Below are 25,913 nucleotides of genomic sequence, written 5' to 3' on the forward strand. Positions count from 1 at the left end.
GGTGGCGGCGCCGCGGGAGGGTTGCTACGGACGGGTTGCTGCGCGCTGGTTGCTACGCGCAGCTGGGTTGGAGGAGCCGCCCAGCCCCCAGTAACCGCCGCGCGCCCAGGCTGCCCTCACCCAGCGGTCCATACCCGGAGGCCTCCCAGGGCGCTTCGTGGGGGCCGCCCCCTCCTGACCCCGAGGACTTCCCGGAACCACACTTGCTCGCCCGGCAGCCCTTCCCAACCAAGTGCGTCTGCGCCCCCTCCGCTAGTCCAGCCCAAGCTTTTAGGGCGTCCCCGGACCTGTCCTGCACACCCGCCTGACGATCTTTTCCGTCTACCGCCCTCGGCAGCCTACCGGCCGTCTTCGAGCATCAGTATCCCATAAAGAGATCCGCTGTCGGATCCAGTAAATCTTGTCCCCAACTTATATGCAGCATTACAGTCCCTACAGAACATCCTGTCAAAACTCATCGCGTGTTGACTTTGCGGCGTTCCATTCCGAGGCCAAAGTTGTCCCCACGCTGGTTTTGAGCCTCTAAAAGGCAGAAAATTTGGCACAAGCTAGGAGAGCCGAGCACTGCTTTCTCTGGTCAGCCTCCACTCACTGTGTGACCCCGAACACGGTTATCTGTGTTTCAAATCCCCATCTTTAAAATAATCCCTGCTTGTCTAGCTCGGGCTGGACCCGACACAGACTAGGTTCTGAAGGCTGACGGAATGGAGTTGAATGAGATGCTACTTGTACGGGTGGAAGGAAAATTGAGACATTTTGTTGACCAGGCAGTCCTTCTACATGAATTCCAATAAAAAGTAGTATTTGAAAAGATTATACATTTATTTACATACATTTTAAACAGTTACAAGAAATCGTTTTCCCACCCTATTTAATATTTACAGATTACTACAGTTGGAAACAAAAATTCAAAACATAGTAACCCTAAGTAACCTATGTCCCCTTTATCTCCCTTGGTCCCACTGACTCACTAAAACAGGCTTGCTGCCCTTTCTTCATCCAGCCCTCTCAGCAGATAAGCCAAGATTGCAGAGACAGCAGCTCAACTACAAAAAGTCACAGTTTGCTTCGAGTTTTTCCGTGCATCTGGTCACAGAGGAAGCGGTCACTGAGTCGGTACTCAGACATGTGGAATGAATTAGTTTGAATGAGGTGTTTAAAAGGATGAATAAGCAGTGGTTAAAGGGAACAGTTGAGAAAGACCATTTGTAGAGGGGGCAGTACTGCTGCATTAGTGACAGAAGCAGGGTTCTCTAAAAACTTTCTGCAGCCATTTATTTATTCACAGGCTTTTTAAACAGTTACAAGATATTTAAAAATTTTAAACAGCTAATACAAGGAAAATACGAAGTGAACTGTTTATGACACTAAAACTGTTTATGACACAAGATATTTTAAAAAGCAAATCTGGGAATTCAATTCCCTTTTGACTCCAGCAATCAATTTCTTGAGACCACGGATGTCCGAGAAACCCAGTCAGTTTTTCACAAGGAACTGGTTTCTGCTCAGCTTCCCCCTCTCCCTGAGGTAAGTGAACAGGTGTCCTCGCCTCCTCCATGTGACCTTTATCCCGTACTTCTCCTCAGGAGTGTCTTTAACCAGAACAGGCCCGGGCTCTGGGCTCTTGGGCGTGCTTGTGTGAAGGGAGCAGCTGGGAAGGCTGTTTTCCCTCTGCACCGAGGGAATGGGCCCTCCCTGCCCTGAGGACTCTGGGCTCTGGATACCCGGTGGAATGAACACATAAGGGAAGTTCTGAAGTGCATGTGCTGACAGCTCCCCGCAGCTTTGGGGGCTGAGCATGGGAACCAAGGGCCTTCCAGAAATGTCCTTTTCTGGTTGACCGGGACAGTCCCTGATTAGGGGGATCCCAGGTCTGGCTGAACTGGCAGAAGACTGTGGACTCTCAAATGTTAGGTGTGGAAACTTGGAGCTGGTAGACTGTCGACTTGAACACCTTGCCTGGTCTCGGCAATGACGTTTCCTGTTGACCGGGAACCAGCTTTCTGCTGTTGTATCAAACTGAGGTGATACCTAAGGATTCCAAAAGAAAAAAAAAAAAAAAAGTGAAGAGCGCCAACCACCAAATACAAACCTAAGGAAACTGCATCCCATGACCAGAATCCTAAATGGGGGCCCATAACAGCAATGGACACAAAACAAAAGCAGCTGTCTATTTGGATAACAGTATCCAAGGGATACGGGCTTTGGGCAAGTTACTCCATCTCCCTGGCTTTCAGTTCCCTCCTGTGCAAGAACGGGGACAATGCCTCTTTCGCTTCATCATACCATACGGCTGCAACACGCTTAACTGTCTATGTTTCAACTCTGAGAGCGGGCCCAGCAGTCTTATTCACCATCGATCCCCAGCCCTAGCAGAGCACCTGGCACCAAGAAGCCCCCAGTGAAGGACGAAGGGCTGAAGGAAAGAACGGGGAGTGAGACCAGGCACGGAAAGCAAATAGCAGGGGGCGTGGCACATAGTGAGGACTCGATACATGTTCACGTGTTCATTCCTCCTCATCAACAGGGTTCTAACATGTATGTTTCTTCCCCAGTCCTGAAGCCAGGGCTCTGGTTCTCCCCAGCAATCGTGGGCAAAGCACACTTATTAAGCTCTCTTAGGCTTTTGTCTGGCTCTTTTGCTACACTACTTCCCTGACATGCGGTAGCTGTGTTCTCTTCCCAGGGCTTTTAAACTGTCAAAATAGAACATATGCCATTTCTGAGGATTCTTCTTCAACGTTTGGTCATTTAAACAGTAAATAGAGTACTTAGCTAAAAACTCCACGTCTCACGGGAAGCTCAGGGAACAATCTCATTTTTTACTCGTTCTGACATTTCTCTGGCTTTCTCACCCAGCTACTGGATAGTGAAACTTTTATACTGAACTCTTACAGAGGAATGTGGGGCGCGGGAAAGACTCCAATTCCAATCAACTCACGCCTCAGTCTGAACTCAGGAAAAAAGATAAACCAGAGAACATGGCTGAGGACAGACAGGAGTACACCACCTCCTTGTCCCTGCGCCCACGAGTCTCCACATGGCAGTGTGAGAAGCCTGGCAGAGGAAAAGTCAAGGCAAGAATCCCATGGCCTACCCAGGAAGTGATGGTGCTGTCGTCAACGGGCTTGCTGGGCACCTGTCTAGTGTGGGTGATAGGAAGCTGGGGAGACCCATAGCAGTGTTTGGGGCCCTCCAGTGGTTGTTGGCAGAATAGCAGCTGGGGTTTCTGGGAAATTTGGCGGCGTTTTTTCCTGGGAGGCATCAATAGGTGAGGGTAGAGCAGTGAGTAACTGCATGATGCTGGTTGTGGTCAGGTCCAGGGAGAGACTCCACTTCCAACCCATGCCTGTGGAGAGGAAACAAAAGCTGGGAGAAAACAATCCGCTGATTCCCCAGCTCTTCCTCACACTCTGCCAGCCGATTCTGCTAGCAGCCAGCAGCCCTACCCCAAGATTGTGGGGTGGTACCTACACCAGCTTCCTACACCTACACCACCAAGGCAATACACAGTAGTTTCACACTCAACAACATTCGTTCAATGAACACTTATCGAGCACGTGTTAAGCACCATGCTGGGTGTTGGGAGTTTAAAGATGAATAACCAACCACTTATCCCATGATCATTTACTGGGTGCCAAGCACTTGCAGAGACACAGACTGCCCCTGTCTTCAAAGAGCTGAGAGTCTAGCAGAGGGAGACGGACAATTACAATAATGAGAGCAGTGCTCCCTTGCACTCCGCCCAGGGGGGGCCTTCTGGGGAGGGTGATACCTGATCTAGGTATAGAAGGGCTAGGAAAAGCCAAAGGCGGGGCGGGGGGAGGGGGGCGAGCGTTCCAGGCTGAGCAGCAGCACACACCAAGGCAGAGACAGGAAGGGGCACTCAGACTCCACGGAGCTGGACGCAGGCATGAAAAGACAAAAGGCAAGACCTGAGGAGCGACGTGGTGTCAGGCTCAGGGCAGAAAACCAGGCAGACCATCTGAGTTTGGACTTTGGCCTAAGTAGTCACTGAAGATTTTCCAGCGGACGGATATGATCACACTTGGATTTTTTTTTTTAACTTTTACCCCAGATAATTTCGAACATACAATAAAAAAGTTAATAATATAATGAGCTCCCACGTGCCCATCACCCAGCTACAACCATCAACCCACGACCGATCACATCCCATCCACACCCTATCCACTTCCCCTACCCCTTTATTATTTTGAAAATTCTATGTTCCCAGTCATGATATCATTCCTAGTAACACAACTAACATATATAAATATGTATATTTATATAATATACATTAATATATATTTATATGTGTAAATTCCTTAAATAGTAAATATCAAATATTCAGGGTTCAAATTTTCAGTTGTCTCCTAGGTGCCATACTTGGTTTTTGTTTGCTTTTGTCTTTTAGACAGGTCATCCAGGCAACAGTGTGAAAGGCGAGATCAAGTGCCCTGGAAGCAGGGGGACCAGTTAGAAGGTAACTGTGTTGCCTGAGAACCAGTGAAGCCGGAACCTGGGCAGTGTCAGCAGAGGTGGGAGGCGGGAGGCAGAGGCAGGGCCAACAGGACCCACAAAGGAATAACAAGTCTGAGAACGCGTCCAGTGGGTCTAGCCCCCAGATCAGTTTTAATAAGGGTTCTGTCAGTGGGTTGGTGGGACGGAAGTTTGAGTCGTGAGGTGAACGGGTGGTGCCACCGGGCATGCTGGAGGGAGAGGCACACAGCAGGGCAGGCTGGTTCCATTATACAACATGATTCCTTCATTCAGTCAACAACAGCAAAGCAACATACTCTGATTTATGTCACTGGGCAGTAGAGATACATGTAAAGAGAAATCAGGACGAAGTCTCTACCCTCAAGGAACAAACATTTTAGGGAGAACACAGGTAATGAATACATCCATTTGTTCATTCATTCATTCAGCAAATATTTACTGAGTGCCCACTGTGTTCTGGGCACTGTTACAGGTGCTAGAAATATATAGCAGATTACAAAATTAAATCCCTGACCTCATGGCGCTTACATCTAGTTGGGAAGTGATTAGAGGTACAGAGAAAAGTGAAACAGCGTAAGGGGTTGAGCTGACCCAGTGCTACTTTAGACAGGGTCGTCGGGGAAGGCCTATCTGAAAAATGATATTTGAGCAAAGACCTGAATGAAGAAAGGAGAACAAGCAGACAAGAGAAAGATGTGAGAAAGAATGTTCCAGACTGAGAGAACAGTTAAGTGCAAAGACCACAAGATGGGAATGTGTCTGACTTGTTCAAGAAGCAGTAGGGTCAGCATGGCTGAACTGGAGAGTGGTAGGAGGTGAAGCCAGTTCACGTGACACAGCGTTAACGCAAGGGTAAGGACTGGGCTGAATTATGCTTAGTGCAAGAGGAAGTCACCGCAGGGCTCTGGACAGGGAAGTAACACAGTCCGATTTATACTTTTCAAAGATAGCTCTAGGTGCTTTGTAGGAAAGGTGGGTTGGGAAGAGGGTGGACAGAGAAAGGAGGCAGAGAAGCGAGGGGGAAGGCTCTTGCAGGAGCCCAGCGGGGAGATGACAGTGGTAACAACCGCTCCAGGGAGAAGTGCCGAAGTTCACGCCTTGCTCAAAGTCCCCAGCCTCTTGGGGACACCACATTGTTCAGCAGTCCTACTGTGTCCTTGATCAACTCATTTTGCACAAAGGTTATCTTAAAACTTTCCCACTGTCTTAAAACTTCGGAACTCTTCTTCTCTCCAAACCAACCGCCTTACTTCCCACTTCACAAAGAACACAGGAGCCATCAAAGGAAACACTCTCATCTTCCAGAAGGCGAGCTCACAAACCTCAGTACATCTGCATCCATCCTCTTCCTTTCTGCTGTAACTAGAGGTCAGTCCCTTTTGCTACTGTGGCCTCTCCCTCTGGCTGGGCTTTGGAGCCTTCCTCACTCCACACGCCTTTCCCAGGCAATCGTCTGCTGACATGTCAATAACCACCTGGAAGTACACGAGTCAAGCATTTCTATATTTGGCTTAGAATTCTCCACACTCAGGACCCAAATATTCCACTGCCTACGCAATAGCAACTAGATGTCTCAAATGCACCTCAAACTCAAAGCATGTACTCCCGAATTCACGCTCGTTTCCCCTGCACCCCCCTCCGTAAAAGTGATCATCTTCCAGGGCCCTTGCTCAGGGAATGGTATCATCATTCATCCAGCTGTGCCACCAAAAACCTTGACATTTACCTTTTCCCTCTACCATCCAACCCAACATCAAGCCCTGTCAATCCTACCTCTTAAACATGTCTTCAAAAATACCCCTCTCTCGGGCTTCCCTGGTGGCGCAGTGGTTGAGAGTCGCCTGCCGATGCAGGGGACGCGGGTTCATGCCCCGGTCCAGGAAGATCCCGCATGCCGTGGAGCGGCTGGGCCCGTGAGCCATGGCCACTGAGCCTGCGCGTCCGGAGCCTGTGCTCCACAACGGGAGAGGCCACGACAGTGAGAGGCCCGCGTACGGCAAAAAAAAAAAAAAAAAAAAAAAATACCCCTCTCTCGAGGAGGGCAGTTGTGGGGAGGGTGCAAAATGGATGAAGGGAGTCAAGAGGTACAAACTTCCAGTTATGAAATAAATACGTCATGGGATGTAATGTACAGTGTGGTCACTATAGTCAATATTGTATTTCAAATTTGAAAGTTGCCAAGAGAATCTTAAAAGTTCTCATCACAAGAAAAAAAAGTTTTTTGTCACTCTGTATGGTGACAGATGGTAACTAGACTTACTGTGATCATTTTGAGGTGTAAATAGGTAATCATTATATTGTACATCTGATACTAACATAATGTGTTATGTCAATTATACTTTGGGGAAAAAAACAGATTTGTGGGTTTTAGTGACAGTTCAGTATTAAATGTGGAATCAGAATCAGTGGCAATTTTGGGGACTTATTCAACTCAAAATTTGATAAAAGCATTCCTCCTTTGTAAAAAATAATAATCTTACCCTACCCCTCTTTCCCTCTCTCTCCACCACCCTTCAAGTCCCAACAGTTCTGACCCAGGGGTAATGCAATAGCCTAACTGGTCTACCCTAACCTCTGGCACCCCCTGCAGGGGGACCTTTTTAAATTGCAAATCTGATCTTGACTCACACTCCTGCTTAAAATTTTTGAGTTTTGGGTAAGGACCAAACTCCTAGTGGTGGCTGAGGTCCTGTGGCTCTGGTTCCAGCTTCATCTCACACACACTCCAGTGCAGGTCTCTTAGCTCAAACCCCTCAGATATTCTTCAGCCTTTGTACCGCCCACGCTTCGTCCTGCGGCTTGGCCCTGCACACCTTATTCCCTTGGCTTGGAAGGTCTCCCTCCCGTGTTTGCATAAAGGCCTCAGATCTCAGACGAAGCTTTAGTTCGTCAGAAATGCCCTTCTCTTGGGACTTCCCCGGTGGCGCAGTGGTTAAGAATCCGTCTGCCAATGCAGGAGACATGGGTTCGAGCCCTGGTCGGGGAAGAGCCCACATGCCGCGGAGCAGCTATAAGCCCGTGCGCCACAACTACTGAGCCTGGCTCTAGAGACCGCAAGCCACTGCTACTGAGCCCATGCGCCTAGAGCCCGCGCTCCGCAACAAGAGAAGCCACGGCAATGAGAAGCTCCCGCACCAAACCGGAGACTCCGTAGCCCTTGCTCGCTCCAGCTAGAGAAAATGCCCCAACGCAGCCAAAGATTAAGGAAATGCCTTTCTTACCTACCATAAGGCAAGATCCCCTTATTTACATACTCAAAAGTTATCCCTGAGCTCTAAGTTATCACTTCGCAGCTGTAATTCTCCACTTGATTAAATAAGCAATTCGCTGCGAATCTGTCTGAGCCCCTCTCTGCTCCCATCAGACCGTAAGCGCAGGAGAAAGACCCCGTCTTCCACTGCATCCCAGCGCGGCCTGGCACATGGTAGGTGCTCAACTAAACGTGTTGACTAAGTTAGTAGATAAAGTCCTTTACTACAAAGAAAAGACTGCGGGGGGCGGGAGGAGATCAAAACTCGAAGATTCAGGGTGGAGGCGGGGTTCACCGTGTGCGAATAATTTTTCAGGAGGGAACCTGAACGAGGTCGTAACTGCGCTCCAGGAGCCCTCAGGCCGCTCGGGGGCCCGCGACGGTCGCTGGTCGGAGGTCAACGGAGGACAGTGACCCCAGCGAGGGGGTAAGAGCCCGGGGCGGCGGGCGCAGCGCAGCCGGGCGGGGCGGCCCGGGGTCCCCACTGTCCCTGGGGTCCCCCGCGCCCCGCCGCCCTCCTGCGCTCTCCCCACGAGCCGCCCGCCTCGTCCGCCTCACCCGCCGCCGAGCCGCCCGCCCGCCCGCCAGGCCCGCACGCCGCTCTGTCTGCCTCACCCGCCGCAGACCAGCCCGCCCGGCTCGCACGCTGCTCCGCCCGCCTCACCCGCCCAACGAGGCCGCCGTTCCGCCCGCCTCACCCGCCCGGCTGGGCTGCCTCGCCAGCCGTTCCGCCCGCCTCACCCGCCCGGTTGGGCTGCCTCGCCAGCCGTTCCGTCCGCCTCAATCGCCCGGTCGGGCTGTCTCACCTGCCCTTCCCGCCGCCGCCCCGCCCGCCTCAACAGCCAGGCAGGGCCCACCCGCCCGCCGCCGCCGGCGGCGGCGTCCCGGCTGAACGCGGAGACAGGGCCGGCGCTGATTGGCCACGCCCGTCACGTGACCTCAACGCTCCGCCGGCGCCAATTTCAAACAGCGGAACAAACTGAAAGCCTCAGAGCGGGACCCCACCCCCGGCCCCGGCCCCGGCCCGGGACCCCCCCCTCCCTCCCGGGATCCCGGGATTCCCCGCCCCGCAGCCGGGGTCGCTACACGGCCTGCCGGTGGGAGCAGCGCGGAGCCGCCCGGAGCCGGCGTGTCCGGCGGTGCAAGCGAGGTGAGTGGGCGGCGTGCGAGAGGCCGGGGCCGGGAGTACGCGGAGGACTGGCTCCGGACGGGGCTGGCGACGGTGCGCGGCGCTGCTGCATCCAGCCTCCCGGCCCTCCTCACCTCTCCCGCTGAGCGCCCCCGGCCTTCCCCCGGGAGGAGGGGCGGCCCGCTTGCTCCGGCAGACGGCGGCTGGGGTCCCTCTGAGCTTACTGCGCTGGGAGCCGAGGCCGACCTGCTCGCACACTCCCCTGAACCCCGTTGCTCTCACCTCTAGGCCTCCACTCCGCCCTTTCCCAGGACCCTCCTCCGGGTTCCGGAGACCCTCGCAGCCTAGCCCTGGTCTGGATGTGGGTGAGTCCCGGGAGCCGCTCCGGAAGTCTCCGGGCTAGAAAGTGTTGGCAGTGGTAGCAAGAGGCAGGTCAGAGTAGAAGGGAAAATTAAGCTTTAGACCAGGAAGTTATCTTTTGCGGGTGGGGAGCGAATACTAGTATCTACTGATTGATGGGTGGAGGGAGGGAGGCCGGAAGAGATAGGAGGTGGAAGTAAAACTGAGATTTGAAGGTAGAGGAAACCTAGATATACAGGAAAAGGAGGCAGAGTGGAGAGGGTCTGTGGATTCTAAGCAGATGGCAAATGTCAGGCGAGTGTGACAGTCAGTTTTAGGGAGAAGGCAGATATCCTAAAAAAGGGACAGCCCATTCCTCTGTCGCTCAGAGTACCTCTCAGTAGAATTTCACAACTTTACACAATGGTAGAGTATTCCACGGATCTGTTAAAATCAAAAAACACAACTTTTAAAAGATAAAACAGTTTTCCTTAACACTACAACACCACCTTAGCACACTGAAGATAGCACAGTCTGTTAGTCAGAAGACAGGGATAACAGTCTTGGTTCTGGAAGAGAAATTAAGCGATACAGTCACATGCTTAGAAAGTCAAAATATGGATAAGCGCATGCAAGTACTAAAATGTCACTATATAAATAGTTTGCAAACTGTAAAAGAAAAATGTATTTTTTTTTTTAAGAAAGGCAAGGATAATAGCCTGTGAAATGATGTCACCCCTTAGCGTTACCCTGGGCCTTGAGTAGAGCAGCTTCCCCCTTATCTGAGGTCTTGTGAGCTGGAAGATGATTTCTTCAGTGGTGTGACAATAATGGTACAATCTGCCTTTTTCCTCTGATTTTGTGGGCTCAGATCCTTTAGTTTATAAAGTAAGTTGGTATAAAAAATATGTGGTCTACGCTAGAATGGATTATGGGATCAGAGTCTTGTCAGAATGTCCTATTCCAGCATTCCCGTCCCAATAGTCATTGCAAGGGATCTGTGTTACAGTAGGAAATAAGAGACATTTCCACATTTTTGTAGCTTCCCTATTTATTTCTGTAGCTAAACATTCTTTTTTGGCCACACCGTGTGGCATGTGGCATCTTAGTTCCCTGACCAGGGATTGAACCCTCACCCTCGGCAGTGAAAGCACCAAGTCCTAACCACTGGACCGCCAGGGAATTCCCAAAACATTCTTAAGCTCCTAGAGCTTTGACTATGTTGACCTACAGCCAACCTAATCCCACTTTCCTCCTTTGAATTTCTTCTGTTTGCTTCAGTTTTAACTTTCGTCAGTAGAACTCATCTCCTTATTGTCTGTGGTCTTTACAGAGCCCCAAGGAGTATTCACCTGGGCCTGTGGGCTTGTGCTCCTGGTCATGTGATGAGGAAGACCCCTCCCTGACAGAACCTCCTTCTCGGCCTAATCAACCTCTGACCTCCTGCTGCCCCTTGTACTTTCCAGGATCCATGCTTGTCATTCTCAATGGAGAGTGAAAGCACAGATTCATAATGAAAACCAGCCCCCGTCGGCCACTGATTCTCAAAAGACGGAAGCTGCCCCTTCCTGTTCAGAATGCCCCCGGTGACACATCAGAAGAGGAGCCTAAGAGGCCCCCTGCCCAACAAGAGCCTGCTCAACCGCAGGCCTCCAAGGAGGTGGCCGAGTCCAACCCCTGCAAGTTTCCAGCCGGGATCAAGATGATTAACCACCCGACCATGCCCAACACGCAAGTGGTGGCCGTCCCCAAGAATGCCAACGTCCAGAGCATCATCACAGCGCTGACTGCCAAAGGAAAGGAGAGTGGCAGCAGCGGGCCCAAAAAATTCATCCTCATCAGCTGCGGCGGAGCCCCCGCTCGCCCTCCAGGACCCCAGCCTCAAGCCCAAGCCAGCAGCGATCCCAAGAGGACAGAAGTGATCACCGAGACCCTGGGACCAAAGTCTGCATCCAAGGACGTGAATCTTCCTAGACCACCTGGAGCCCTTCCCGGGCAGAGATGGGAGCACTGTGGTATGTGGTCTGTAAGGCAAAGGGCTGAGGAGCTAGCCTTCCCTCTCTGGTGGTGAGGACTGCAGTCCGCCACACTGATGCCTAGGACACACAGGCGTCTGCCCGAACCGGGGGAAAGTCTTGCCTTTCTTCATCCTAAAACCTTGACCCGGATCCTTTGGGCACTGTCAAAGGGGTTGCAATGTAATTTAGCATTTCTACTCCCTTCTTTACATTGGAAAAGGATTTGTTTATCGTTTCTAGTTATCCCCTGCATTGACCACATAAGGAAATAGGAATCTTTCTCCATCTTAATGAAGGAGAAAGCACGAGGAGGAGAAGTGACTTTCTTTGTTGAGATGCTCAGTCATGCTTTGAGAAGGTCGCCTTGACTGAGCTCTAAGGCTCAGTGTGGCTCAGATTGAAATGCAACTTGAACCGTGCTCCTGAATTTCTCCCGAAATCCTAATGGGGCAGAGTGCCCGGGAGGCCACGGTAGAGTCAGCATGTGTTCCCTGTCCCTCAGGGCAGAGGTGATCCCTAACTGCCAGCTGCACCGGGCCTGCTGGGCTCGGGATCAGGCAGCTAAGCGGCGTCTTGGGTTGTTTCCCCTGTAGCTGGCGGCGAGGCAGCCGGCTGCACGCTGGACAACAGCTTGACAAACATCCAGTGGCTTGGAAAGATGACCTCCGATGGGCTGGGCTCCTGCAACATCAAGCAAGAGGCGGAGGAGAAGGAGAATCGTCACCTGGAGCGGAGTCAGGCTAAGGTGAACTGTCCCGTCTCTCACTCGGGCAGTCAGAGCTGGCGCAGGGAATCTCTAAAGGGAAATCAAGCGGCCTGTGGAGTAGAATTTCCACGTTCTGGTATTAGCACTCACTCAGTGTGATTCTATATAATTTGGAGCTCCCTTTCTACCTGGGATCTTCCCCCCCCCCACCCCCCGCACCTCCCTCGCCCCTATCTGTGAAATTTCCTTGAGGGCAGACTCCTGTGGCTCACCCTGTACCCCGTCAGCACTGGGTTTAGTACTGTGCCCTTAGTAGGTATTGAGTAAGTATTCAGGAAATAATGAAGCGGTCTCAGTTTGGAAAGCCACTTGAACTTGAAAGAGGTATCCCAACAGTATGAAAGGAATACAGCATTTTTAACAAGATTGTTTTATTAGAAGATAAATTAATAACAAATAAAATGAGTTAGTTGTGAATGTTAAATACCTCTCCAGCAATCAAAATTGATTTGACCCATTTGTGTAGGCTGGGTTTGTTCTTCATGGTTGCCCTTTGTATATACCCTTTAATCCATCATTCAACAATTTTTATTTTTTTATCTTTTTATTTTTTCCTTAAATAATTTTTATTTTTTTAACATCTTTATTGGAGTACGATTGCTTTACAATGATGTGTTAGTGTCTGCTTTATAACAAAGTGAATCAGCTATACATATACGTATATCCCCATATCTCCTCCTTCTTGCGTCTCCCTCCCTCCCACCCTCCCTATTCCACCCCTCTAGGGGGTCACAAAGCACCGAGCTGATCTCCCTGTGCTACGCGGCTGCTTCCCACTAGCTATCTGTTTTACGTTTGGTAGTGTATATATGTCCACGCCACTCTCTCACTTCACCCCAGCTTCCCCTTCCCCCTCCCCGTGTCCTCAAGTCCATTCTCTACGTCTGCGTCTTTATTCCTGTCCTGCCCCTAGGTTCTTCAGAACCCTTTTTTTTTTTTTTAGATTCCATATATATGTGTTAGCATACGGTATTTATTTTTCTCTTTCTGACTTACTTCACTCAACAGTTTTTAAAAGGGAAAATTTACGTGGATGTGTACATAAGTGAAAACTGAGCTGTTCACTTAGAACTTGTGTACTTTACAAAGTTATAGCTCAATTTTCTAAAATATGGATGATCAGATCTTTGCCTGCGACTTAGCCAGATGTGTGCCCTGCTGACATTTGTCTGTCCCATACCCTTGGGAATATTTCTCTTGTACAAACATTGAAAGGAGGTGGGTTTATTCACATCACATCAGGAGTAGAAATCAGACTAAGACCTAAGTCCCTCGACACTCAGGTCTGAAAAATGGGTGTAGTTTTAACATACAGTTGATGCTTTAAGAGTCATAACATGTACCCAGACTTTCCTGAGAGGTTTCAACTGACAAAGACTGGACTTCTAATTATTATTGGGCAATATCTTCAAAAAAATGACTGATGGCAGAGAAGTGGTTCTATGTTTGGAGACTGGATTAGATCACCTCTAAAATTCTTCCTAACTCTAAAATTTTATTCCATGGAATGTGGTCTCAGACGATTTGTTTCCAGTACAATTCTATGGGATAAAATGTTTCTCTAGGGGATGTTCTTTGGGTGGGGTGGGGCGGGGGAGGTCTTGTGAACTCTCCGTGTCATTCCCTTTTCTCTTTCCCTTTGGCTCTCAGAACGCTCAGGTTGAGGGGCCCCTGGGAGCATCGGCAACCTGGCCGACTCCATGTCTGAGCGGCCACCCTACTCTTACATGGCCATGATACAATTTGCCATCAACAGTACAGAGAGGAGCGCATGACCCTGAAAGACATCTACACTTGGATTGAGGACCACTTCCCCTATTTCAAGCACATCGCCAAGCCAGCTGGAAGGTACCGTGTCCTGTAACAGCCACAGTCATGGTCAGTCCGGCCCACAGTTTGTCTACACGGAAGGGCAGTAGTCTGTGTCAGGTGCGGAGGGAGCAGTTAAGTGCCAAGGATGCGAGAACCTTCAACAACCGTATCTTTTGGATTAGGACTCAATCCTGCCGAATCCAGACAAAAGCATCACTAACAGCCCTGTAACCACTTCATCTGTCGCTACCCCTGGGTTGATGGAGACTCTTCAGTACAGCACAGAGCCCACTTCTGTGCTACACTGAACAGCAGCTGGAGTGACTAAGTAGCTTTTGTGAAAGATATTAATGAAAAAAAAAATCTGTAAGCCTCACGATCCAAAGATTCACCTTCTATAAAGTCACATTTCTTCTCCAGAAGGCGGGGATCTTTTCCTCCCGCTCACGGGAACACAGATGCCTGGGAGCCATAGCTCACACGGGACTCAGAGCCACAGCGTAGGTGCCCCAACAGATGCTCTGTCCCAGGACAACGGGCTTTTGTATTGTTTTCCCCACAGCAGAACAATTAACCTCACACTCACCTCAACTGAATTCCCCAGCATCATAATTTTTTTTTCTTTTTTTGGCCATGCCACGTGGCTTGTGGGATCTCAGTTCCCCGACCAGGGATTGAACCCGGGCCACAGTAGTGAAAGCCCAGAATCCTAACCACTAGGCCACCAGGGAGCTCCCTGGCATCATAATTTCTTCACTCGCCTCTCTGGCTACTGGTTGTCACCCACAGCCTCACTCCTCTTTCCCAGCCCCTGACAACTGTCCAGGTCTCTGCTTTATCACCACCTCAGGAATGGCCCCAGTCTCTGTCCCTACTGGGCAGACGGGTTGATGGCTTAGGTTGCCAGCTGTGCCACGCGGAGTGTCACAGGAGCTGCCAATAGGCAAGGTTACGAGGACACAAGGCCTGGGCCTGATTTCCCTGGGGGACATCGGCGGTGGTGTTTCCAAAGCCAAAGTAGCTGATGAGTGGCATCCTCTACTTTCAGAATTCCATCCGCCACAACCTCTCTCTCCACGACATGTTTGTCCGCGAGACGTCTGCCAACGGCAAGGTCTCCTTCTGGACCATCCACCCCAGTGCCAATCGCTACTTGACGCTGGACCAGGTGTTTAAGGTAAGCATCCAAATAAGGCCAGTGTTGGAGGTCATGAGATCCATCGCAAAAGGAAAGAAGTCCTCTTGGGATGAGCTCATCTGATCAGGGTAGAGTTAAAGGCCAGCCAGCCCGTAGGGGATGGTACACTTCTCTGCTAGACCAGGCCACAGAGAGACTCTCTGATCCAAAACGGGACCTCCTGGGGCAGTGTTGCCCTGTGGCAAGAACTGCCTGGAACACTTGTTAAAATACAGCCTCCTGGGCCCCTCTCTTGGGGCTTCTGACTCAGTAGGCCTGGGATGGGCCCAGGATTATGTGTTTTTAGCAAGAATCTCAGGTGATTCTTACAGAGGAAGTCTGGGAAACCTGGTTTTTAAAAAGCCCTTCTTTAGCCGGAGAGCAGAAACGAAGCCCCCTGAATCTCTTGTCAGAAGCGACTGCTTTGGAGTTTCAGAGCGCCCACAAGGGCGCCGCTAGCTGCCCTCGTCCTCCCGGGAGGGACCGTTGTTGAGGGTGGCCCTCGGCATCCATCAGGAATAGGTTTGCCCAGTCTGGTCAGCTTGACTGCACCGGTGGTAACTTCGTCTCGTTTCTCTCCCACGATGCCTGACCACCACCAGCCACTGGACCCAGGGTCTCCACAATCGCCCGAGCACTTGGAATCAGTAAGATTCTTTCCCTCCCGCTCGGGGCTCGGCCTTGCCTCCTTCCACGCTCAGCATGGCTTCGGTGACAGGGACAAGACATTAGCAGGAAAGGGAGCCTGTGGCTGGGTGCCTGCCAGCCCTGACACGCAGAGCACCTGAGCTGCTGGGTGTTCAGGACACGTGACCTCCACCTCCTCCTGCTCCCATGGGCTCATCACGGTGCCCCAAGCAGTGCGGCGCGTGGCAGGAGAACCCGCCATAGTCTCCCTGCAAGATGGTGACCACGGTGCATGGCACGGGCCTGGAGGGCGGGCCGTCTTGCTCTCACTTCTCTACCTGCTTTTCTCTGCCCCTCATAGAGCTCCGTGCTTTGCATCCCGGGGGTGAGGCCACCTGGATGAGGTGGTAGGACCGCCCACTGCCGTGTGTCTGTGCCAACCACCTGCCCAGGGCCAGGCGGGTCGGTTCGCTCCATGCCCGGGTACCGGAGCAGCTGGTGGGGTCGCCTGCCTCGTCCCCCTGCGTCTCTGACCCGGTCTCTTTCTCCCCCTCTCTGCCCCAAACAGCAGCAGAAACGACCCAACCCTGAGCTCCGCCGGAACGTGGCCATCAAAACCGAACTCCCCCTGGGCGCACGTTAGTATGGGGGAGCCTGGTCCCGGGGGGCGCACCTGTAGGGAGCAGACTCGGGGGTCCCAGCCCAGGGAAGGAGAGCCAAGATCGCGTAGCCTGGAAGGGGCCTGTCGCTGGGTCCTGCTCCTGACCCCTCCCGGTCCCCCCAGGGCGGAAGATGAAGCCTCTGTTGCCGCGGGTCAGCTCGTACCTGGTGCCCATCCAGTTCCCAGTGAACCAGTCCCTGGTGCTGCAGCCCTCGGTCAGGTGCCGCTGCCCTGGCAGCCTCACTCATGAGCTCAGAGCTCGCCCGCCACAGCAAGCGAGTCCGCATCGCCCCCAAGGTCAGTGCCATCGGGTTCTCTCTGAGCAGAGACTCCAGTCATTAGAGATTCTGCCAAGTGTCCTTGAGAAGCTTATACGTCTAGTTGGTAGACAAGGCACCGATACATAGGAAAATGCAAGAGCATTATAAGAGCTAAAAAGGAACCTGCCGTATGATGTAAGGGATGTTGGAAGGCCCACCCATGCCTGATGAGTTTATAAGAGTTCAGACAAGGGTGATTATAACAGATGGACTGGGACGGTTCAGGAAGAGTTCCCAAGGGAAGGAGGTTTTACAAAGTAGATTTGGGCAGCAAACAGGTGTGGAGAGGGCCTTTTTTTTTTCTTTTTAAATTTTATTTATTTATTTTGGCTGCACCGCGCAGCCTGAGGGATCTTAGCTCCCCGACCAGGGATCGAACCCTCACCCGCTGCACTGGAAGCTGGAAGCGCGAAGACTCAACCACTGGATCGCCAGGGAGGTCCCTGGAGAGGGCTTTGTAATGGGCATGCCCTGGAGGCCCCCAGTAACAATGGTATAGTGATGGGCCAGTCTAGCTCTGGGTTTCTCAGTCTCCATACAGCTGACATTTAGGGCTGGATAATTCTTTGTTGGGGCTGGAGGGGTGCTGCCCTGTGCACTGAAGGGTGTTAGCGGCATCCTAGTCTCTCCCCACTAGATGTCAGGGCACCGCCTGGTGTGACAATTAAAATGTCTCCAGGTGTTGTCAGATGTCCCCTGGGGGGAGTTGCTCCTGGTTGAGCATCAGTGGTCTAGCCTCGAGGGCTGAGGACGGTGAGTTAGGACCATGCCGTGAGGCAGAGAAGGATTTGCGAGCAGGGGCAGGCCTGTAACAAGTACAGGAAGGGCCCCTGAGCCCCTTTCTCTGAGATGGAAGTAGTGGGGGCTCCAGATAAAGAGCCTTGGGTTTGCTTTTGTTTTTTGTTTTCGTTCTGTTCTGTTGTTTTTGGTTTTTTGGTTTTGAGGGCTTTTTTGGCCGTACCACACAGCATGCGGGATCTTAATTGCCGGACCAGGGATCAGACGCATGCCCCCTGCAGTGGAAGCATGGACCCTTAACCACTAGACCGCCAGGGAAGTCCCTGTTTTTGCTTTTGTTTTTTTAATTTAAAAAATATCATTTTAGGGCTTCCTTGGTGGCGCAGTGGTTGAGAGTCCGCCTGCCGGTGCCTGGGACACAGATTTGTGCCCCGGTCCGGGAAGATCCCACATGCTGCGGAGCGGCTGGGCCCATGAGCCATGGCCACTGAGCCTGCGCCTCCGGAGCCTGTGCTCCACACCAGGAGAGGCCACAACAGTGAGAGGCCCGCATAACGCAAAAAATATATATATATATCATTTTAATATACATAAAAGTATACCTACCAGCATAGATAATTTTACATAAATGCATTCCTGTGATTGTAGCATGTACACTGTTTTTGTTTCAATGCAGTCTTTCACATCTCCTTTTCTTCTTTTTGCTTCCCCTCGCCTCACCTTCACCCATGTCACCCCTGCTCCCTGTGATAAGCCATGTTGACAGTTTTGCATGCTTTTTCCCATTTGTTCATGCTCTTAATATACTCTGCATACACCGATGGCCACAGCCATGTTATACACGCACACACCACACACAGCGTTGAAAATGGGATCGTATTACACTTTTTTTTTTTTTTAATTTATTTTTTGCTGTGTTGGGTCTTTGCTGCTATGTGCAGGCTTTCTCTAGTTGCGGCGAGCGGGGGCTACTCTTCGTTGTGGTGCGCGGGCTTCTCATTGCAGTGGCTTCTCGTTGCAGAGCACGGGCTTTAGGCGCGTGGGCTTCAGTAGTTGTGGCTCGCGGGCTCTAGAGCTCAGGCTCAGTAGTTGTGGCTTGAGGGCTCTAGAGCGCAGGCTCAGTAGTTGTGGCGCACGGGCTTAGTTGCTCCGCGGCATGTGGGATCTTCCCGGACCAGGGCTCGAACCTGTGTCCCCTGCATTGTCAGGCGAATTCTTAACCACTACGCCACCAGGGAGGCCCTACACACACTTTCTGCCCCAGGGGAAATTCTCCCAAGTCACTTGGCATCACTTTAATTTATTGTTTTTTTACTTTTCTGAGGGGTTTTTTTTGTTTTTTAATTTTATTTTTTGGCCGTGGCAGGCAGCATGTGGGATCTCAGTTCCCCAACCAGGGATAGAACCCGTGCCCCCTGCAGTGGAAGCGCAGAGTCTCAACCACTGGACCACCAGGGAACTCCCTAATGCATTTTTTTAAATTTATTTATTTTATTTATTTATTTTTGGCTGCATTGGGTCTTTGTTGCTGCATGCGGGCTTTCTCTAGTTGCGGCGAGCAGGGGCTACTCTTCGTTGTGGTGCGTGGGCTTCTCATGGTGGTGGCTTCTCTTGTTGCGGAGCTCGGGCTCTAGGTGCGTGGGCTTCAGTAGTTGTAGTACACCGGCTCAGTAGTTGTGGCTTGCAGGCTCTAGAGCGCAGGCTCAGTAGTTGTGGCGCATGGACTTAGTTGTTCCGCGGCATGTGGGATCTTCCCGGACCAGGGCTTGAACCCGTGTCCCCTGCATTGTCAGGCGGATTCTTGACCACTGCACCACCAGGGAAGCCCTGCATTGTTTTTTAATGGCTACATAATATTCCATGGTGTGGCTCTGCCGTACGTTTTCCAACCATTCTGCTTTCACGGGCACATTATGTTTCTAGGTCTTTTTGCCCTTTGGCGAACATTGCAATAAATATCTTTGCAAGTATCTTTCTTACTAGTGTTTTTATTTCTGTGGGAGAACCAGACGTGAGATTGCTGAGTGAACAGTTATTTTAAAGTTTATTAAATATTGCAAGATTGGCTTCCAGAAAAATCTGTGATAATTCACACATCCACCAACAAGACCTATGTTTGCCAGCCATGGGTGTTATCAGTCTTTTTAATATTTGCCCCTCTGTGGTGTATGAAGGACAGCTCCTTGTTTCATTCTATCGTCCTTTGCTTATCGGTAAGTCAGCACCTGCTCACTGCGTTTGGTCACTGGGAATTTTTCACTGTGAGACGATTATTTATGGACATGGCCCATCTTCCTATAGGGTTTTGCTAATAATTTGTGATTTCTTTGTTATTAAAATATTAACCTGTCTTTTAAGATTTTATTTTTTTTTTTCTGTATGTGGGCCTCTCACCGTTGTGGCCTCTCCCGTTGCGGAGCACAGGCTCCGGACGCGCAGGCTCAGCGGCCATGGCTCACGGGCCCAGCCACTCCGCGGCATGTGGGATCTTCCCAGACCGGGGCACAAACCCACGTCCCCTGCATCGGCAGGCGGACTCTCAACCACTGCACCACCGGGGAAGCCCCGATTTTACATTTTTATGGAGTCAAGTATGTCTCTCTTCTCTTTTACAGCCTCTGGGTTTCCAGTCTTGGTTAAGAAGTTCACCTCCCGCCCCTCAGACTGTACATGTAGTTTCCTAGATTCTCTTTCAGGATTTGTATGGTTTTAATTCTTCTGTTTAAGTCTTTGTTTATGGTATGAAACAGCCATTTATTTTCTCTCAGATGGATACTAATTATGCCAGCACCATAGGAAACGCTCTTTTTTTTTTTTAATTTTATTATTATCTATTTAACTTATTTATTTTTGGCTGCATTGGGTCTTTGCTGCTGTGGGCGGGCTTTCTCTAGTTGCGGTGAGCGGGGGCTGCTCTTCACTGCGGTGCGCGGGCTTCTCATTGTGGTGGCTTCTCTTGTTGCAGAGCACGGGCTTAGTTGCTCCGCAGCATGTGGGATCTTCCCGGACCAGGGCTCGAACCCGTGTCCCCTGCATTGGCAGGCGGATTCTTAACCACTGCGCCACCAGGGAAGCCCAGGAAACGCTCTGTCTCTTACCCCCAGAATTGAGCTACCACCTTCATCATCTAGTCTCATGTCTAATAGTCTTGAAGACTTTAAAAAGACAAAAGAGGATCAGTACCCGCATGTCACTTGCCTTAGTCATGAACTTGTGTCCCACCTGCTGCCTGGTTGAATCTCCAGACCTGGCTTTCACCTTAACCTGCTTCCCTTCCAGGTGCTGCTCGCGGACGAGGGCGTCGCCCCTCTGCCCACAGCAGGACCAGTGAAAGAGGAGAAGCTCCTCCTTGGAGAAGGGCTGTCTCCTCTGCTTCCAGTCCAGTCCATCAAGGAGGAAGAAGTGCAGCCTGGGGAGGAAACGCCACACTTAGGGAGACCCATCAAAGTCGAGAGCCCGCCCCTGGAAGAGTGGCCCTCACCCTGCCCATCTGTCAAGGAGGAATCGTCCCCCTCCTGGGAGGATTCGTCCCGCTCCCCCATCCCCAGGCCCAAGAAGTCCTACAGCGGGCCCAAGTCCCCAGCCCGCTGCGTCTCTGACCTGCTTGTCATCAAACGCAGGGAGAGGAGGGAGATGAGCCGGTCTCGAAGGAAACAGCACCTCCTGCCACCCTGTCTGGACGAGCCGGAGCTGCTCTTCTCCGAGGGCCCCGGGACTTCCCGTCGAGCCACAGCAGGGTCCTTGCAGCCTGCCTCCCAGCTTGGCTCCTCCCAGGAGGAGGGCGGGCCTTTCAAGACACCCATCAAGGAGATGCTGCCCATCTCCTCCACCCCGAGCAAATCTGCCCTCCCCGTGACCCCCGAATCCTGGAGGCTCACGCCCCCGGCCAAAGTTGGGGGGCTCGATTTCAGCCCCGTACGAACCCCCCAGGGTGCCTTTGGGCCCCTGCCGGACTCGCTGGAGCTGGCGGATCTCAGCGCCACCCCGCTGAAAAGCGTCCCCCTCTTTGACTCCCCCCGAGAGCTCCTCAATTCCGAGCCCTTTGACATCACTGCTGACCCCTTCAGCGGCTGTCCCTCCTCAGATATGGAGGTCCCCAAGCCAGGCTCCTCCGAGCCGCAGGTTGCCGGCCTCTCGGCCAACCGTTCCCTAACAGAAGGCTTGGTCCTGGACACGATGAATGACAGCCTCAGCAAGGTACTCCTGGACATCAGCTTCCCCGGCCTGGAGGAGGATCTGCTGGGCTCCGACGACGTCGGCTGGGCTCAGTTCATCCCCGAGCTGCGGTAGAGACAGGACCGCACCGCTCAAGCTGGCGGCTCTCCGGGCACCCTGCGCCAGGACGGCAGGCGGGGGCCGTCTGCTCCTCCAGCCCACCTGGCCTGGTGACGCCAAGGCAGGTGTCACGCCAGAGCCGCCACTGGGCCTTCTGCAAGCCGCGAGGTCCTGGTGACCAGTCTCCGTGCCACCCACTCCCCAAGAGAATCTGATTCCTCCCTCCCTACTAGGAGCTGCGGGTAGGAACAGCAAAAACAAGGGTGAAAAGAGATGAGGAGCCCCCCCGCCCCCGACTGTTTGTGCCTGTGCCCAGCCACCCGCCACCTTCCCTGCTGCGGGCAGGGTGGCCCTTGTAAATGGTGTATATGTTCCTAATTATCCTCTAATTATAAATGTAAACCTATCTATCTCCTTAGATCATTATCTAGAGGCTGCCAGAAGGGGGTCACGATAACCAGGAGGTTCAGTTCGCTTCTGTTACTTGCTTTTGGTTCCTGCAGTAGGAAGGGGTGCAGTGCACAGTTCCTCCCAGGTCCCTCCCTCGAGGGTTCCTCACTGTAGGTGCCCCGATACGCGAGTCAGCCTGCCAGGATCCCTCCTACTGCCACTGCCTCCCACCTGCCCACGTTTCCAAGTCAGCTTTCCTGCAAGAAGAAATCCTGGTGAAAGGGTCTCTTATTATGGGTCAAGAGTGGGGCGGGGGCATGGAGGCACCTGGAGCAGAGTGGGTGCCCAGATGTGCCCGAGAGACGTTTCTCTGATAAGGTCCCTAATCATGCCAGAGAGACGAGTTAGGAGGCGGAGGCCGGCTGGCCTGTCTGCCTGCCTGTCTGAGCTGGCGCCGCAGCTTTACAGAGAACCCAGCTTTGCAGAGAGCCGCCCTGGGCCCCAGCTGACCGCGTGCACAGCCCCCAGCTCCAAAACACTACTGTAACTACCTACTCAATAAAGCCCAAGGGTACATGCTGGTCTGTGGCGCGCTGGTATCTGGTCCCTACGGTGTGAGGGGGGTTGGGAAGGAAAGTGGGTGACGATGAAAATGGTTGTGACGGGGAAGATGCAAGGCTTGAGGCCAACACGGAGCCCTGGAAGGAGAGTGCAAAGGGCTGTGGCCCGGTCACCTCCCTCCTCCACCCTGGCACTTCCTCCCAACTCAGCAGTCAATTGGCAGTCAATTTCCCAGTGCCAGGCCTGCACAGCCAGCCTCTTTTGGGGACCTCTGAGCCTGCTGGTTCACTTAGGCCTTCCAGGGCTCCCTGAAGAAAGGCCTACCCAGGGGCACGAGCCCACCAACATTAGGGAAGGATGGGCCCAGTTACAGGCGCCTCATGACCACCTCCACCCCCAACCGGAGGCCTGGGAGCCAGCCCGCCCTGCTTTTCTGCCCCCCACCTCGAAGCAGCTCCTGTTACAAGCCCTATTCCCCACCTGCCTCACCTGAAAGGCAGCCAGGGCCCGAGGGACTGGTGAGCCCTCCCAGGGAGAGGTAAGGGCCTCCTCCCTGCGTCTCCACCCAGGAAGCATCACCATAGCAACCCCAGCAGCAAACAATGCTGGCAAGAAGGTCTTCCCTACAAAGCTGCCCCGCCTGCAGGGAAGCCCAGGAAAATGGCCAGCAACATGCAGAGATCGCCCAGGGGGCAGCGTGACCCGGCCCGCATCAGAGAACCTTTCCTGAAGGCGGTGGGCGGGGCCGCATCTCTGCAGCTGCCTTTCTGTACCGCACTGGGTGAGGGGCTGTCCCCAGCCCCACCCCACCGCCTGCCCCCTGCCCGCCCTGGGGTGGGCCATGCTTTCTCCAGGCCCGTGAACCCTTGTCCTATGACCCTGTGAACATGGAGCTCAGGGCAGAGAGGAAATGTCTGGTTATGACATCCAGACCCACCCCTGCGGTGTGCGTGTAGACATGACTTAGGGGACTGGGCCCAAGCAACAGGTGAGTTTTGGGGATCAGAAAAGTCCTAGCGGCTCCCCTGGTGGCGCAGTGGTTGAGAGTCCGCCTGCCGATGCAGGGAACACGGGTTCGTGCCCCGGTCCGGGAAGATCCCACATGCCGTGGAGCGGCTGGGCCCACGAGCCATGGCCGCTGAGCCTGTGCGTCTGGAGCCTGTGCTCCGCAGCGGGAGAGGCCACAGCAGTGAGAGGCCCGCGTACCGCAAAAAAAAAAAAGAAAAGAAAAGAAAAGAAAAGTCCTAGTGGGAAGCAGAGGCATCTGGAGGAGCCTGGTGTCCTGAGTGGCACAGACTCAGTGCCAGCTCTGCTGCCCTCACTCTGTGTCGTGGGCAAGTTATTCACCCTCACGTGCCTTGCTTCTTGCATCTTTGAGATGCAACAAGAACACTTACTCGCAAGGTGTGAGGGTTAAATGAGATGAGGATAAGTATTTCGCAAAGTGTCAAGTATATATCTGCCACTGTCTATTTCACCGGGGGTGGAGGGGCGCCAGAAAGGAAAGGAACCCACATCTGTATGCTTCCTACACGTGCTTGTATCTTAATGAGACCTGAGGGGGACTCACCAACGACAGAGCAGAGCTGGGGGACGGGAGGGGCCCGGGCAGAAAAGCACTGGCCCCATTCCCTGGAGAATGGTTTCCCTTCTGCACTCTGCTTGGAAGGGGCGTTTTCCCCCACACTACCTCAGGTCCAGTGTGCCTGGAGAGGAGCGCCAGACCCCAGGCAGGAAAGGGGGCCCCAGGATGGGGGGATGGTGAAGGCAGGGTGAGGAGAGGGAAAATGTCAGCTGAGGAAAGAGCCTGGGAAAACACATCCTGATAGATGGACAGAGGACAGTTTATGAGGATGCGTGCAAATCGTACCAAGCAGCCATGAGCTCTGGGCAAGAACCGAGAAAACGTCCCGTCCCACCCCCCACCCCCCGCCCCCCGGCCACCCGGTCCTGATGGGAATCTGGGTCTGGAGGCCACGGGCAACTTGTCTGCTCCAGCCGAGGAGAGGCAGAGGGCTCCCAGGCTCCCTTGTCTCTCCCTAGATGGTCCACGCCCACGAGACCCTCCCGACGCCCCGCACGTGGGCTCAACACGAGTTCGTCCTCCCCAGGGAGTCCTCAGAGCTGCCCGGCCTCACCCGGCAAGCCAACCACCAGCTGGCCCTGAAGCTGCCACCCTGCATGGAAATGAAGGCCAAGGTGCGTCTTCGACTGGCCTGCCCCTGGAAGGATGCGGCCCAGCACACCTGGGGCTTCCACACGTGGCTGCATGTGGGACGTCTGCCGGCCACCTTCCCCGCCGGGCCTGACAGGCCCTATGACAGCAACGTCTGGCACTGGTTGACGGATTCCAGGGCCCACCGCCACCCCCAGCAGAGCCCCGGTGCCCCCTCCGTCCTGGATGGGTCAAAACAGCTTTCTGACCTTCATCTCCTGTACTCCTCTCTTTCTGGACGCACAGAGGAGGCACCAGGTGATTCTCAGGACAGTGAAGGAGCTGAGAGAGGTGGGGAAGCTCACGCTGAGGAGTGAGGTCAGGGCATCCCTGCTCGATGCCAACGGCAATGTCCTGCCCCCGAAGAACTTCAAGAAGTAAGAGGAGCTCCCTCCTTGGGGAGCCCACCCAACCCACCCGTGCCCAGGGAACCCCTCCCTCTTTCCGATTCCTCTTTCTGACGTCTTACCGTCCCTCCTCTGGTCACCTGAAAACTCAACTCTGTCCAAATGTAGCTGGAGGGACCAGGTGGAGGCCAGGGAATGACAGCCAGGGGAGAGGCTTGATTACTTAACGAAAATGTAGGGGAGACAGCTATGTATTGATACTTGATGCCTGCCAGGCCCCAGGGATACAGAGAAATGTCATTCAGTCCCTGCCCTCAAAGAGCTTCTGAAAGGCAGGTACCGACACACGTGCACGGAAAGACAGCTCTCAACACCAGCCCACGTGTGCCAAGTGCCCAAAGCGTGAGACAGACAACGGGTGTTGTGAGGACGTCAATTATTAATAGAAAGAGCCGAGAGCCCGAGGCAGAAGCTTGGATTAAACTCCAGACTGTGTCACTTTGGCAAATTGCTTAGTTCTTCCAGACTTAGTTCCACAGTTGCTGAAAGATGGGTGGGGAAGCGGGGAGTGGTAAGTGCCGTGCCCACCTCACTGCGTGAAGATAAAGTGGGTGAATGGATACATAAAATCACCATACCAAACACAGACGTTATTACAGAAATTCAGAAGAGGGAGGGGTGGGTGTCGTCTGGAGCACCGCCCCAGGAAGGCTTCGTGAGGCGGGCTAGAGGGGTAGAGGCTGGGAGGGGAGGAAGGCTTCGGAAGCGTCGAGAGGAGGGGTGGCTGG

At 53.0% G+C, this 25,913-nt stretch overlaps 3 protein-coding genes across 10 annotated transcripts; 2 read left to right on the plus strand and 1 right to left on the minus strand.

The window, feature by feature from the left end:
• Positions 1–806: 806 nt before the first annotated feature.
• RHNO1 (RAD9-HUS1-RAD1 interacting nuclear orphan 1) lies at positions 807–9,178 on the minus strand. 8 transcript variants are annotated; one of them, XM_032646503.1, is made up of 4 exons: positions 9,162–9,178; positions 5,823–5,975; positions 3,098–3,349; positions 807–2,031 (listed from the first exon to the last, which is right to left on the minus strand). In XM_032646503.1, the coding sequence occupies exons 3-4, from the start codon at positions 3,263–3,265 to the stop codon at positions 1,477–1,479; spliced, it is 723 nt and encodes a 240-aa protein (XP_032502394.1). In that variant the 5' UTR covers positions 3,266–3,349; positions 5,823–5,975; positions 9,162–9,178; the 3' UTR covers positions 807–1,476. The 8 variants fall into 8 exon arrangements, with proteins under 8 accessions (XP_032502394.1, XP_032502392.1, XP_032502389.1 ...); XM_032646501.1 differs by lacking the exon at positions 9,162–9,178 and adding an exon at positions 8,557–8,596; XM_032646498.1 differs by lacking the exon at positions 9,162–9,178 and adding an exon at positions 8,492–8,594.
• Positions 8,772–23,111, plus strand: FOXM1 (forkhead box M1). Its single transcript, XM_032646507.1, is given in 13 exon segments — positions 8,772–8,900; positions 9,168–9,244; positions 10,552–11,233; positions 11,830–11,981; positions 13,662–13,692; positions 13,695–13,766; positions 13,769–13,857; positions 14,863–14,991; positions 15,594–15,638; positions 16,187–16,256; positions 16,403–16,511; positions 16,513–16,576; positions 20,617–23,111. Coding segments are annotated over 11 exon segments (2,274 nt in total). The 5' UTR covers positions 8,772–8,900; positions 9,168–9,244; positions 10,552–10,731; the 3' UTR covers positions 21,628–23,111.
• Positions 23,112–23,223: 112 nt separating this feature from the next.
• On the plus strand, positions 23,224–25,159 carry TEX52 (testis expressed 52). Its single transcript, XM_032646853.1, is given in 3 exon segments — positions 23,224–23,295; positions 24,607–24,926; positions 24,928–25,159. Coding segments are annotated over 3 exon segments (624 nt in total).
• Positions 25,160–25,913: the final 754 nt, after the last annotated feature.

This window comes from Phocoena sinus, chromosome 10 (assembly GCF_008692025.1).
Source record: "Phocoena sinus isolate mPhoSin1 chromosome 10, mPhoSin1.pri, whole genome shotgun sequence".
NCBI lineage: Eukaryota > Metazoa > Chordata > Mammalia > Artiodactyla > Phocoenidae > Phocoena > Phocoena sinus.